General features: G+C 42.6%; 1 protein-coding gene across 3 annotated transcripts in view; it reads left to right on the top strand.

The window, feature by feature from the left end:
- The first annotated feature begins 253 nt into the window (after positions 1–253).
- Positions 254–15586, top strand: part of GPR137B (G protein-coupled receptor 137B) — a 32262-nt gene continuing 16929 nt past the window's right edge. For 2 of the 3 annotated variants that reach the window (XM_044419973.1, XM_044419966.1), the window contains exons 1-3: positions 254–751; positions 11202–11251; positions 14523–14745. In XM_044419973.1, the coding sequence (XP_044275908.1) occupies positions 383–751; positions 11202–11251; positions 14523–14745 (642 nt within the window). In that variant the 5' untranslated portion in view covers positions 254–382. The remainder of the gene's footprint in view (positions 752–11201; positions 11252–14522; positions 14746–15586) is intronic. The other variant, XM_044419981.1, reaches the window with a different exon arrangement.

The raw sequence follows: 15586 nt of genomic DNA, 5'->3' as shown, positions 1-15586 counted from the left end.
GGGCCTTTTAGAAGTTTCAAGTCCAGACGATGGTGCCTCAGAAGAAATCTTGTCCGGACACAGGGGCACGGACTGTTGCAAAGGACACGGGCCGAGGAACTCGAGCGCGGGCGCGCACCCACACGCACACGCGAGGGCAGAAAGGGGGCAGCTTTTTCTGAGGCGTCCCTTGCCAACTGCTGACGGAGGCGGCCCTGCTGACTCACTCTGGCTGCCGATCATGTGCTGCAAGCCGTCACCGAGGCAGCCCAAGAGGAAGTACGGCTTGTTTTCTTTTCCTTGGTTCCTCTGCTGCAGAAAATGAGAGGCGGAGGAGGCGGCGACCGCGGCAGCAGCGGGCAGGGCTGACCAGCGCACTCCGCCTGGGTAATCCGACGCTCCGATGGAGACCCTGGAATGGGGCTCGGCAGAAAACGACACCTTTCCATCCACGCTGGCTCCAGCCGTGCTTCCGTACGTGAGGCTGGGTCTGACGATTGCCTACACTGTCTTTTATTCCCTCCTGTTCTTGTTCATCTACATTCAGCTCTGGCTGGTCCTTCACCACCGGCACAAGAGGTTTAGTTACCAGACCGTTTTTTTATTTCTGTGCCTGCTCTGGGCTTCTCTTCGGGCCGTGCTTTTTTCATTTTACTTCAAGGACGTGGTCACCGCAAACTCTCTCAGACCCTTTGCCTTCTGGCTCCTTTATTGCTTTCCAGTGTGTCTCCAGTTTTTCACACTGACCCTGATGAATCTTTACTTCACTCAGGTAAGGAACGCCCATTTCTACATTTGGGTTGACGGGAGAGTGACTTTCTTTTTTGGCAGAAAGTTTAAGGAGCCGACTGCTGGCTCTGTGTCTCTGAAAGAGATGCACGGTTTAGCATACCTGAGCTCGAGTTTGGGATGAAATAGCAAGCGCTGCATGTAGAAGATCCCAACCCTAATTGTTAAAGTTATCTTCTCTAGTAAATTTCAGTGAGTGAGTGTCAATAGCATCAAGCATTTAATTGGAAACGTGGAGGATATATTAGACATGGTATATGTCAGTCCTGGTGCTCAAAAAGATAGTGAAACTAATTTGATCGACAGTGTAAATAAGGTTTCACAACTCCCACCTCCACAGATTGGCTTTGCATAAAGACAAGCAACACTGTATGTTCATTATTTCTGATGCAAGAGTTGTTTCTTTGACCAGGTTGAATCAGAGTAAAATTTGGAATACAGGATTGTATGGTGGACTTTCTGATTTCATTACTGCCATCCAGTGAAACTTGATGTAAGAGCATGTGCAGGAAAAATCCTGCACATACATCCTGAAAGCTGGGGTCGGGTAGGGGTTAAGAATGGAAGCAGAGAGTCTTGGAGTTGAGCTCCATTGTCAGCTGGCAAGGAACTTGCTAGGTGAGTTTAGGCAAGCCACTGCCCTCTCAGGCAGAGCTGCTTTCTGGCCTATTTTGCAGGGTTGTTGTAAGAAACATTGAGAAGAAAGGTATGAAAGAGCTTTAAATGCAGAAAGCCTCAGCATGATACTGTTAAATAATTTGATCAGTGCACCAGATTGGTAGCAACAAATGAGTCTTCACTAAGTTCGTTTGTCTGCAAACCTAAACGGAAACGCTTTCATTAACACTTTAAAGAATGTGGCCAGACTAACCATTGCATTGTTATATTAGGGTATAGTTGTGCAGCATTTTGCTGGTTTTTAAAATTATGCTTCTGTAAGAAGTTTCTGGAGGCTGTGGTATTCTGCTCCTGTGCATGTTTACTTCAAAGGACCTCCCAGTGGGCCTTACTCTCAAGTAAATTGTGCAGAAGATTGTAGCTTGGACCTCATTGCACGCATAACAGTGATAATTTGCACATTTAAAGACTACTTTATTAGAAAATATGGAAGTTTTTGTTATGTACACATAAGATATAGAGGCTATTGTAACTGAAAGAGATTTGCAAAAGAAGCAAACGAAATTTAACATGTAGTTGTGGCAAAGCTTGTATGTAAAGAAAGATAAAACAAGATTTGAGCAATATAGACTCATAGAATAGTAGACTTGGAAGGAGCTATGAAAGCCATTGGGTCCAACACTGTGCTGTTGCAGGATACCAATTTACACCATCCCACTCAGATGGCTGCCCAGTTTCTTTTTGAATGTCTCTAGTATGGGAGAGCTAGAGGAAAGAATATAGTATAATTCCCAAAGCCATAGTAATAAGTCATACACAGGCAGCAATCCTATGCTCTTAAGAGGAATTAACCTGGGTACAGTAATACTTGATTTCTGTGTAAACATATATACGTTCCTTCCCTCCCTAGTCAGAAGATAATCAGGAGGTGACAAGTTCTGTTTATAAATCAGCATATAATTGTCACAGAATGCCCCATTAAACACCATGCCTACGTTGCCAAATCGGACCTGCAAAGGCAAGTGTGAAATGGTAGAAGAGAAAACTCTTCTGGAGGCAACTTTCACCCAAACAGAAAAAGAAGAAAGGAAGGCTTGTTATGCTTCACTGTGCATAAAACCCATGTGAAAAAGTTATTAATTGCTAGCAAAAGTATAAGGTAAAGTGTAAAAGTAGTAAAGAAAAAGTTCATAATACTCATTAACATGACAAAAGACACAGTTCAGGAAAGCCATTGGTATTATGCCAGGGGAAACTAACAATTGTTTAGGAATATTTAAGCAAATGCTTGAGAACAAATGTTCTTCTAGCTTTGCAGTTAAATGATAAGGAGCATTTGCAGGAGACAATTGTCAAGCAAGGAAAAGGTTGTTTAGCCCTTTCTCCCTTCCCTTCCTCCATGGTTTTTCTGCCCAGCTAGGTTAATTTTTGTTTTGGGAGTTATCGGAAGGGAAAGGTTGCCTTCCTGTCCCCCTTGGTGGCTTCCCGCAAGCGGCTGCTTGGCCACTGTGTGAACAGAATGCTGGACTAGCAGGTCTTTGGCGTGATCCAGCAATGACTCTAGTTACATTCTTAGCTGAACATCTGCTCCTGCCTGCCAGTTCTCCCCTGCCCAACCACCACATTATTGTGTGAAAACACATCAGACTGCAGGTTGGGGAAAGTCATATTTGTTGCACAATGTGCAGTTCCACCTATCCTAAGTTGCAAGAGCACTCCTGCAAGAGGCTGAAAATAGGGCATGAATTCGTGGAGTAGGCGCACATTTCTCAAACTACACATACAATACCTTCTGTCTTCCTGTGATTTTAGAAATATCTGTGTCTTAACCAGAGCAAGGGTGTGCAAAGTGTGGCTCTTCAAATGTTGGACTGCAACTCCCAACAGCCTTATTCAGTGTATGCAATGCGGAGGGATGATGGGAGCAGAAATCTGGAGGGCTGTATTTCCCTGCCCCTGAACCTAGACAAGGTTGGACAAGGTTGGAGCTGGTGAACCCTCCACAACATCCAACCCACTAGTTTGGTTTGCAGGGGCAGACATCTGATCCAAACACTGAAAATAATTCAACAGCTTTGGTTTAGCCTCCCCTGGATATAAAGAACTACCATCACAACATGGCTTGATTTAATCATGATGTGGATGGGCAAGAAGCACTAAGTCACATGGAAGTGAACATGGCATCTTGTGGAACTGATCATGGCAACCTCAGTTGTTATGCATCCATGCCAGGAATCCACTAATAGGCATGCCATCCTTGTGCTGGCAGGCTAATTGTGGTGTTTCAATGCAATGCAGGATCACATGCAACACTGCATGGGTTATTTTTTCTTGTCTGCCCGTAGCACACTGAAATTGGGCCTGGAGGCAGAGTGGAGAGTACCCTTATAGGAACAGGTCCCTGACAATAGTTTCTTATGAAGAAAACAGGTTTTTTTGTTTTCTGTTCAGAGTTGAGGGTTTTTTTTCCTTTTGGCTTGGCTAGGAAACCAAAGACTTCTTTGCCTTCCTTCTGCTTTCCTTCATTGTCTACTTCTACGCATATCATTGTCATGTCAGAAGAGAAAGAGACATTTGTAATGGCAGTGAATATTCTGGTCAATGTTGGCATTACATTCAGACTATAAATCAAGGCTGGGGAACCTCAGCCCTGTGGGGAAATCTGGCTGACCCAGGGTCCCATTCTGGCCCTGAAGAGTTCCTTAGAAACCCTACCCTGCCTCCTCCTTTCCTGCAGCTACTTATTATTTGGTGGCATCCCAGCATTTTTACATTTTTTCCCATTCCGAAAGCATTTGATGGGTCTTTGAAGGTGTAGTTACTCACAGTAATAGTTTTAAGCCACGATACGCAGGTGGTTTTTTGTATTTTGATGAAACCCTTTATCTTCCACCTTCCTCCGTTTGCTTTCAGCAGTACCCACCAGTGGAATGTGGTCCCTGAGAGCTTCTCCAAAACTGATTTTTGCCCTCATCCCTGCTGTAAATCAACTGAAGCAAGAATTATTGTATGTCTCATGTATGCAAGTACCTTCAAACAATCAATAACAGACCCATACTTGTAGCTTTTGTTCAGTATTTTTTCTATGATTGGAAAGATATGTCTACCTTGCCTGCCTAGGCAAAAATAATGATGATGATGATGATGATGATGATGAATAAAGTAAAAGCAACTTGTGCAGTCTTAAGAAAATCAAGAGTAATATTCTAACTTGATCCTTCTAATAATAATTCCAGGTTTTCTGGGCTTGTGCAAATGTAACCAAGTCTACTGCCCCCACATGAGGGAGCAATCAGCAGAGACAAGGTATCTGAAAAACCTTAAGAAACAACTTAAGGAGAGAGTGGAATCTCAGCAAGCAATCCAATGATAATTCAATGATACAGGATATTTGATAAGCTAAGGGGGAAATAATTGGATGAAAGTAGAAATGGAATGAAGCCACTTTGGGAAAAATAGCTAGGTGTGGGATCAGTGGAATGAAATGGTTGGAGGAAGAAGGAAGAAACACCTAGAGACTAAAAGGAGTAGACTGAGCCATAACCCTTTCTAGATAGGTTCATACAGATAATTGTTTCACCAGGAGCAAAAATGGGAGCTGCCATAGACATCAGTGGTACAACCAAAGATGTTTATGCAGCTCAGTAATGGGCTTATGTGACCACTCCATCCTCCCTAGAAAAGCCACAAAATGAACTAAAATCCAGAATAACTGGAACACTGAAGGCACTCATTGCATTCTGTAAAATATTCTTGCATAGCTCCTTTTGGCACCTGTGTACAATTTATGTATTTTGTTAAATTAGTTCCATCCATGTGTCATGGACTGTCAGATGTCTTCTGTTCCATGTCTGCTTATTGATGAAATATCATGTTTTTAGGAGCATACAATAATTTGATTTGTGATTGCACTGTAAACTTTTGCTTCACTTCCACAAGGGTGTACTTGCATTTGTACCCTTGCTATTAGCTAAATCTCAATCCTCTGCCAGCTGCATTGGCTGTACTTACATGAAAATATAAAGCTCCAAATGTCTTGGGGTTGGGATAGCTGAAGGAACACCTGTTTCCATATATCCCTACTAGGATCCTTAAGATCTGTGGATGCCCTTCTATGTGAGTTCTACCCAAATGAAGTGAAGGGGGAAATGATAAGGAAAAAGGCTTCTCTGTTATTGCAACTCTTCTTTGTAGAGTGCTGTCAAATCACCCGTCAGTCTTCTCTTCTCAAGGCTGAACGTGCCCAGTTCTCTCAATGTGTCCTCATAGGACATTGTTACAAGTCCCTGGATCATCCTTGTTGCCCTCCTGTGAACCCTTCCTGGCTTGTCTGTATCTTTCTTGAACTCTGGTGCCCAGAACTGGACACAGTACTCACAATGGGGCCTAACCAGTGCTAAGTACAAGGGAACTAGTACTTCACAGGATTTGGAAGTGACACTTCTATTAACATAGCACAGAATAGAATTTGCCTTTGCCCACACATCATACTTATTTTTGACTAATAATCAACTTGTGATCTACAACAATTCCAAGATCCTTTTTGTTTGTATTCCACATCTTGTAACAATGCATTTGTTTTCCTTTTCCTGAGTGCTGAACTTGGCATTTGTTGCTATTGAATTTCATTCTGTTGTTTTTGGCCCAACTATCCAACCTATCAAGATCACCTTGAATCTTCACCTTGAATCTTCTTCTTGTCTTCCAGAGTATTAGCTATCCCACCCAGTTTTGTGACATAGGGCATTTTGTCAAAAGGTTTGCTGAAGTCAAGATATATTGTGTCCATAGCATTCTCACGGTCTACCAGGAAGGTTACCCTATCAAAAAATGAAATCAGATTAGTCTGGCAGGATTTGTTCTTGAGAAATCCATGTTGGCTTCTAGTAATCACTGCATTGTTTCTAAGGTGTTTGCAGACAGACTCCTTTATAATAGTAATTTAATTTTTGGTTTTTCAGTCCTTGCCCTCACAAAGAACTTGTATAATAAAAATGCATAAGAATGCTAATATAAGAAAAAATAGTGTGGATTCTGCCTATACTGTTCTTATTATCTTGCTTTACCATAGTCAGAATAGTCTTTGATGTCCAGAAGAAATAATTTGTTTGAAGAAGCTGAAAAATGTTTAAGTCTTAAGATGCAATCTTATGTATGTTTAGACCAAAAAAGTCCTACAGGTTTTAGCAATCTGTAGTCAGTCAGGCTAAAGGGGGATACTGGAAATTGTAGGACCATTTTCTATGTAAGTGTGCATAGAATTGTGCCCTTTGTTAATTTGTTTGTGCAAAGCAGATTTAAACTACTTTGTGTGACTGCATATTCTGCTTTTAATTTTGGCTTGAACAACCTTCTGAGCTTTTATGTGGAACTGTCTACTTGTGTTCTTTTAACAAAGCAGCAAAAACTTTCCTTTATGCAGCATGGTTAGGCATTTATTAGACTACTAACTCTAGCTTGATCATCACATTTTTACAAGGGTGGAAACCAAATAAACAAGTTTCAGAGAACAGCAACAAATATGAACGAGAGGCCTGGAACATATTATACGTAAGGAAAATGCTAGGAGGAAGTGGAACAGGATATTTTTAGATTAGAAGAAAAATGAGGAATTTGCCAGTATTCTTCAGATGGCCAACTTGTGGCCTTTCAGAAGTTTAGTCTAACACTTATATCAGCTGTCACAACTGGCTTTGCTGTCTAGGACTGTAGGCCAGATCACTTAGAGGATCCAAATTACCCACTCCAGATTTGAAGACCTTTATTCAGAACAAGTGTTTTTTCTAGGACAACTCGTATGTAACAATACAAATGGATGCTGTCTGTAAAGTCCAGTAGATATCACTTTTACTTTATGCTGAACACTTAACTATTTAGTAGTTAATCTTCCTTTTACTCGCATCTTTTCCACCATATGTATACAGTGGAGACACATTGAGAGTAACTGCAGCAGTTTAAGCATACCAGTGCAAACTTTTGCAGTTTACACACAGTTAAAAAAGTTAAACTTCACTTCTTACAAAGCATAGGTGATTCAGCAAAACTCAAGTTTGTTAAGATTTTCCAGATTCTATTTCATAGCTTACTCTGAATGTGTATATATCAGACAGACTGCAAGCTTTGTGTGTCTGTGTAGGAGGTGTCTACAGAAAAAATGATTTGTAGTTTCATATACAGTGGTACCTTGGCTCACAAACTTAATCCATTCCATGACTCTGGTCGTGACCCAAATTGGTCATGAGCCAAGTCAGATTTCCCCATAAGGTTCAATGTAAATAAGGCTAATCCACTCTGTCACCATTTTTTTAATCACAAAAAGTTGAAGCAATGTGACAAAGAAAACAAAGACTGCAGCCAAGCTGACTAAAATTATATATCAGGAAGTATTCCCAGGCAGCTGAACAATGGAACTATCTTGCCATCCCAAATAAATACGTTAAATCCAAACATGGTGGAAGTCATGGTGTCACAATGACTCAGGCACTTATTCTCACAAATTCGAGAGACCGTGCTCAAAGGGAGTCCTGTGAGCTGTGCCTCTTGCCCAATGTAAGGGCATAGGAAGGAGGCCAAGTCTACCTCCGACAGACCATTTGTTTTCCATTGAGAATCACTAGTCTTAAGTCTTCCTAGGGGAAAGGTTGAGGAGTCCACTCCACCTTTGCCTTCCTCTGCCCTGCACCAAGATAAGCTTCTAGGCAACAGGACATGGGAGGAGGAAGGCATCTATGGCAGGGGTCTCAAACATGCAGCCCATGGGCCAATTGCCAGGATGGGTGGGGCACAGGGGAGGGGACCTGCAGCCTTCAAAGTGCCGGTGGCGCCCAGGCCAGCCGCGGGATGAGCGGCCCCCCACCCCCGCGGTGGTGGAATACTTGATGCGGCTCAGCCTCACCCAGACTCTACTTCCAGCGGCCCCCAGGTAAGTTCAGTTTGAGACCCCTGATCTATGGGTACATGTCCTTGAGCTCTTTGCATGTGTTTGCATCTGACAGTGTTAATTGGTGGTTCAGTGGCTTTGGTGTGTGCGCTTCAGTCTGTTTGAGACAGGGTCACATTCCCCTTAAGGAGCAAGTTCATGGTGTGGATGTGCCGTGCAACCTGTTGCTTACGATAGGTACCCAAATAACACATAGCAAGCTGCTTTATTCTCAGTTGGTTGACGTAGCTCAGTAGTGTCCACACAAAGACGGTAAATAATGGCAAGATGGCAGCTCCCATCATCTCTCACCTTGAGCTATGTCAGTAACAGCTAATACTGTCACTGAGCAGCAGCCCAGCAACCGCTGGAGAGTCCCATGTTCCCTTCCACTGGGCTACAGTGACTGGCAGTTGCTTTCAGGTATTTCAGACAGAAGTATTTCTCCGTTCTACCATAAGATGGCAGAAAACCTAAGAAAATAAAAAACATGGGTTCTCTTACTGTGCCATAGCATGAAGCACATTACACTAGCTGTGGCCTCTCAGACACAATAATAGTCTTGCTAGAATTATCCCTGTTTTTGTGATCTCCAGGTTAGCATCTTGCAAAGTGTTGTGTGTGGGGCTACCCTTACAAATGGGTTGGAACCTCCAGCAGCCTGATAGTTAACCTGAATATGTTTGGTTGACTTGTTTATATGTTACATGGGCATTGAAGAAGACATTTAGAGCTGTTTATGGGTTGGGGTCTGGATACACAGGACAGTCCTCTATTCTGAGGGCTGTCCAATCCAAGTCTGGATTAAAGTTTAAGAACCTTAAGAAGGGAGAACAGGGGCTTTGAAGCTACCCATGCACAGTAAGCAGTCACAGTACATCCCACTGTGGTGGGATGTAGTGGAGTTCTAATTAAATTAGTATTAAAACTTGCTAAACTTGCACCTACAAATTTAAACTAAAATACACATATTTAATGTAAATCTTTGACCTCTTTTGTCCTCTTTTGAATTATGCATTTCCTTTATTATGGTAGTCTGTAAGTAGCTACCCTGTGACCTGCTTCACACAACACAACAACCCAGAATAAGGGTTGAGTGTGGGTTCTTGTGTGAACCCAATTGTACTAACAAAGCATGGTGCATTAACTACAAATTGCCCACAGTTTGCAATTGAATGGCAAACCAAAGGTGGTTTTGTGGGGAATGTTTATGATAAAGAAATGAATGTTCTGTAAGCACAGTTGTGTTTACACAACAGTCCATGATTCAGTCATAGCGTGAATTCAGCCTAGACTCTGACTTGTTTTGTGTGGACCATCTGTCAGAGGTCCTGCTCTAGGTGTGGCCCTCAACTTCACCGAGAAGGTGGGTGACATCTAGCTATAAGGAATTTTGAGTGGTGGTACCTCAGTTGTGGCATGCCTAGGGGTGGGCTGTCAGCACAGTGGTTTTATTGTTCAGGTAGCAGACCAATGGATTTTTTTCTGCCCCAAGACCATTGATAGGTGTTTGGTGCCTGCAGTTTCCCTGGTTTTATTTAATTGAAATTGTAAATTGCACCTTTATAACACAGAATTGTTGCAAATCCTTGGACATTCAGTGGGAAGTCCAAATTTGTTTTGATGTCGTTTAACATAGAAACATAGAAACAGAGAGAGTCAGAAGGGGCCTCCCGGGCCATCCAGTCTGACCCCTGGCTCCAGCCGGCTCTGCTCACAACATGCCCACCATGTGCATGGCTAGCCTATCTTTGAACATCCTCACCAATGGGGCCTCAACCACCTCCCATGGAAGCCCATTCTATACCCTTGGGGTCCTAACTGTCAGGAAGTGCTTCCTGGCATCTTGGTTCCCCGAGCTTTGCTCCATTGGACCGCGTTCTGCCCTCCTCTGCAAGGGAGAACAGGTCTCTACCCACCTCCGTGTGACCACCCCCTCACGTACCCTTATGTCACCAACACATCTTTAATTTAAAGATTAAACAGCTCTTTGATCTTTTCATTGTTTACTGCTCTGGATTCTGTTTTGATGTGGTATAGTTTGTACATGTTGTAAATAAGTAAAAAGTGGGATAATGCACGTTTATTTATTCATTTTTGCAAATCAGCAGTAAAAAGGGACCCCAGAAGCAATGCAGTGATTTTACTTTAAATGCGAATTAAGTCCAATAACACTAATATACTAGGGGAGACCCAAAAAACAGGAATTATCTTCTGGAGGGTGGACCCCTTGTAGTGCAGGCTTCCCCCACTGGATGAGTGTTCTAGGAGCCCACCTGCATCAGTGTACCCAGCTGGGTTGTTGAGAGAGGCTGCATTCAGCTTCAGTGAGTTGCGGGGTGGGGGGTTGAGACTCTTTCAATGCATTTGCCTATTTTGTGATGACTGATTTACATGAACAATGTGTGGTGGTGAAATTTTGTTCAGCTGAGTATGCAGCAGTTTTTGAACAAAAACGGTATGACCCTTTGTCCCACGCTTCCTATTTACCTGATCTTGCCCCGCATGACTTCTTTTTGTTTCCCCGGATGAAAAATGTCCTCAAAGGTAAATGTTTTGCTGATATGGAAGAGGTGGGGAAGAAAAACAGCAGACACACTAGAAGGCATCAAAATCGATGAGTTCAAAACCTGTTTTGAGCAGTGGAGAAAAGTCTCGATAGGTGTATTGTATCAAACGGAGAGTACTTTGAAGGTGACTGAAGTTTGAACATGTAAAAAGAGATACATGATTTTTTATAAATAAATTCCAGATTTTTTTGGGTCCCCCCCTTGTATGTGGCCCAATGACTTGCCTTAAATAATATCAATTTGTCAAAATAATAACAATACAGGAGAGTGCCAGCTATGTTTATATTGTTCATTGTAAGTGTAATATGTGTCTCATTTTGTTACAGGTGATTTTCAAAGCTAAATCAAAATACTCACCAGAATTACTTAAATACAGGTAAGAAACACATTTCCTGCTGTGAATAAGAAGAAATGCAACTATTATTTGTTGGGCCATATTTTAATATATTTAGTTTTAAAAAGTAATAATACATTAACATCTTTTCTAGAGAGATTTGGTACTTTTAAAAGCACACATTAGGCTATTGTGCTTTGAAATAAGTGCTGTGGTTTTCCTACCATGAAAGTTATGCAGTGGAATAGCTGAGAAAATGAAGAAATAATTTTTTTATGGTCCTGAAATACAAGCAATACAGAGCCTGAATCTGTCTCATCTCATGAACAGAATAACTTGCTCTGTTTGCCATGACATTTTCTTACCAGTACCAGGAACCAAATATAGGAGGCTCCGAGGAGGAGGTGAGTGGAAGCTTTTATATACAGCGCTTAATCACATCCAACCAGTAGGGCTCAAAAAGATAGGAAGAACCAGTGAATTTCCCTGATCTAAGGGTGGGCAGAACATACACTATCAGACATTTTGGACTTCAGCACCCAGAAGAGCATGCAAATATTCAGGAATGCTGGGAAATGAATCCCGAAATATCTGGAGATCTACTTTCTGTCCACCTCTGCTCAGTTCTAGGGGAACCTGCTATTTGCTTCCCCCTTGTACCCTTCTTTGCATTATTATTAGCAGCACAGCATTTTTCAGCATCACATCAGGAAGGAGCAAAGTGAGATCTTCCACCCCAATGCACTTTGCACTCCCAACTGGATTTGGCCTCTCCCATGTTGGTTGATTTTATAATTTTAAATTCAAATGTTCCTACATCTAATCTAATTCTTAACCCCTTAATTTCTCCAAGTACAGACCACAGTCCCTTTGAGATCCAATTCATTGTAGTCATCAGAGTGTTGCCCAAAGCTTGCTTGCTACACCAGTGACCTTTGCAAAGGTCATGCAAGAGTGAATTTGGAAGCTAGATTAGGCTCAATTACCAACGATCTGTTTGGCATCTGTTTTCAATACCAAGGCTGAACAATCAACAGTGCAAAGTAAGTATAGATTGAAATGTTCCTGAGCAGATGTTAAATTATTTTCCTTCATTCTATGTAACTAAAGAGACCGCACACATCAGAAACTATGAGGGTGGTAGGTTTCCAGACTGACCAGACCTCTAGTTAACCATCTTCCCCATATGCAGAGATTTTAATCTTGTATTTTCCCTCAATTTTAAGTGTGATGCAAGGCAACCCATGATACAAGCTGGACTTCCTCTGTTGCTGCTGCAGTTACTCATAGATCAGCAGATCTGAGTTGGACCAGAGCCAGTTCTATCAGCCAGAGTGAAGGGCTGCTTCCAGTGGCAGTTTCCTCCTCAACCTAATACTCTAAATAAAATAAAATAAAATAAAATAAAATAAAATAAAATAAAATAAACCTGACCCTAGCTGTTCCCCCTTAGCTCCCAAGCTGTTCCTATCTTCATAAGTTAGTGCCCTCAGGAGGATGGGAATACTTGCCTGTTATTGACATGGGCTGGTGGTCATCTCACCAAGTTATTTTCCCCCAGTACATCACAGAAAAGCCCTTCACCAGAGAAACAGAGGAGCTTACTGAGGCCATGCAGTCCAACAGACTCTGCATGTACAAATGTGCTTCTCTACTAACATGATTGGGCAGGCAGGAGGGAGGGACCAGGCAAAGTTGTGAGCAAATGCTAGAAGGGCATTCCAGGACACAGCTGGTAGGGTCCAGGGCTGAGATGTGGGTGTCCAGAGACAAGACAAAGACACCGGGACCAGGGCAACAGAACCTGAGGCAAGACAGAGTCCAAAGTCCAGTGGTGAAGTCCAAGTTACAGTTACAGACCAGGCCAGGGTCAGGAACCAGATTTATGTATCGGGCCAGAACAAGGACATGGACATGATCACCCCAAGGGTCAAGAACAGGAATCCAACCAGAGATGCAGGTACATGGCCCAGCAGAGTACCTGGCACAGCAAGATGCATGACCAGATGTAGGCAGAATGCAGGCAGTATGGCAAATAGGGATACCTCAGCTAGCAGGAAAATCTGCCCTGCTCAGGCAGCACAGCAAGGCAGGATAGATAGCAGGAACAAGGTGCAGCAAGTGCTAATAGCACCTGTTTTGCTGAGGTTAGTTCTGAAGGGAAAAGCCTGCTGTTATATAGCTCTTTCCCCAGGGCTCCCAGCTGGCCTTCATGAAGGGCCTGAGAGCTCCAGTGGGGCCTGGGACCAATCCTGTGAATACTGTCATGGTTGTTCTGGTTCTGGTCACTAGAGCAGCCCAGATCCGATAAGAGCTATGTGTGCACATGTTCTGTGCCACCAATACTGGTTCCAGGGTTTTGAGGATCTCTTGGCAAAGCACCTGCAGTGGGCCCCCTTCCCTTGGTGAGTCTACCTTCTCAGCACCATTGTCCCCAGCTGTTCTTGCTTACCCATCCTTTTCTGCATCCTTGCCACCACTTGCTTGCTGGACAGGCAGAAAACCAGTGAGCAAGTAGACAGAGGCATCTACTTTTCCTCCAGATCAAGAGGCAGGAAGCTCTTGCTGGTTGGCCCCTTCAAGGATATGGGCCCTTGGCAAGTACCTACCTGTGCCTGCATTTTATGGCAGCCCTGCCTTCTGGGCACCCTGTACCCTGACACAAGTTCAATCAGCTTTCACTCTTGGCATGGGAAGGCAGGCTTCTTAATTGCCTCAGACAGTGAAATATCTTGGGCCAACCTTGACTGCAGATTTTCTTCCAAATTACTTATTTCTGGGACCAGAAGTGGAGTATTTTTCTTCAAATGAGAGTGGCCCAGGGCCTCTCAGTGGCTTCTCAGGATCTGGAGTTTCCTGTGAAGGGAGGCAAGACTAACTTCATCTTTACTGTCCTACTACTGGTAGGCAAATACATTTTTTATTTAGGCAGGTTATTGACTGTTTTTAAGGTGTTTTGCTTGCTGCACTGGGTTTTAATTGGTGGATGCTATTTATTTCATATTTCACTGTAGCTGATAAGTCTTAAATGTGTTTTGTATGGATGCATGTTTAACTTGTCATGTTTCAATCATGTTACATTTTGTCTGTATTCTATTGCTGCTAGTCGCCTTGAATACTTTTTTAGTGGAAAGGTGAGATGTAAATGAAATTAATGGTCTATTACATGAAATAGATAAAAAAATGAATACATTTCAGAATTGTAATCTACGTAACTGTTTGTACTGTCCAGAGAAGATGAAAGGTATTTTTAATGCTTACTAAAATTTATTTTTCTCTTTTTTTAATGTGTCTTTCCCCCACCCCGTTTTAGGTTGCCTCTCTATCTCACATCATTCTTTGTCAGTCTACTTTTCCTGCTGGTGAATTTAACCTGTGCACTGCTTGTGAGAACAGAGAATGCAGAAAGGAAATTCATTGTACTGGTCAGGGTTGCTATAAATGACACGCTGTTTGTGCTGTGTGCAATTTCACTCTCCATTTGCCTCTACAAGATTTCCAAGATGTCCTTAGCAAATATTTACTTGGAATCGAAGGTAAGTACACCTCAGGCACTTTTAAAATTGTGGGGGTAAAAGGACTGCAGTGAAGACAAGTGTGTGACATATGTTGAAGTATATCCCCCTCCTTACCTTCTTGAGGAAAAGTAAAGCAAACCAGTTCAGCGTATGGTTTAGGGTTAGAAATGCTCCTGCATTTGGAGAAGGGACTACCCCTACCCTAGAAAGAAAAGCTGGCATTTCCAACCCTAATCCTAATCTGGGTTTAGCCTGAAACCTAATCTGGGGCTTAGCCCTATGCCTAAGCTGGGCCTCAGCTATAAACCTTAATAGGGGGCTGAGCAAAAACTCATCCTCCCCAGTTGAAGAGTCCATGATTCCCTGGCCTTGAAATGTGCCAACTGCCTTTTAGATTTCCTCAAAATATGTTTCAAGTACATTGTTGATTTTACAAATTGTTTAAGTCTACTGGATTAAGGGGGGATATAATGGGAGGAGTCTTGCACACACCATATGAAATTTCTTCAAAGCACATATGGAGGAAATTGATGTTCTTTTTGCTGCAATGCTTCTGTATTTAGTCCTTCAATCTTGGCACAGAAACCTAGGTTAACCAACAAAATGACACTCAGGATTTCTCTAAAATAGAGTACAGTACAGTAATGAATATAGAGCTTTTCCCCCCTCACATTTATATCCACCTTTCTTTCAAGAAACTCATGACTGGAGGCATGAATAGAGTGCCTACCTTACAACAATCTTGTAAGGAAGGTAAAACTGTGTAACTGCTTGTCCAGCGAGCTTCATGCTCTGAGTGGAAGTCCAAACCCAGGTCACTCCCTTCCAAATCCAAGACCTTAACCACTATAAATGCTGT

This window comes from Varanus komodoensis, unplaced genomic scaffold (genome assembly GCF_004798865.1).
Source record: "Varanus komodoensis strain SLA01 unplaced genomic scaffold, ASM479886v1 scaffold1, whole genome shotgun sequence".
Taxonomy (NCBI): domain Eukaryota; kingdom Metazoa; phylum Chordata; class Lepidosauria; order Squamata; family Varanidae; genus Varanus; species Varanus komodoensis.
This window is presented reverse-complemented; position numbering and strand designations above follow the sequence as displayed.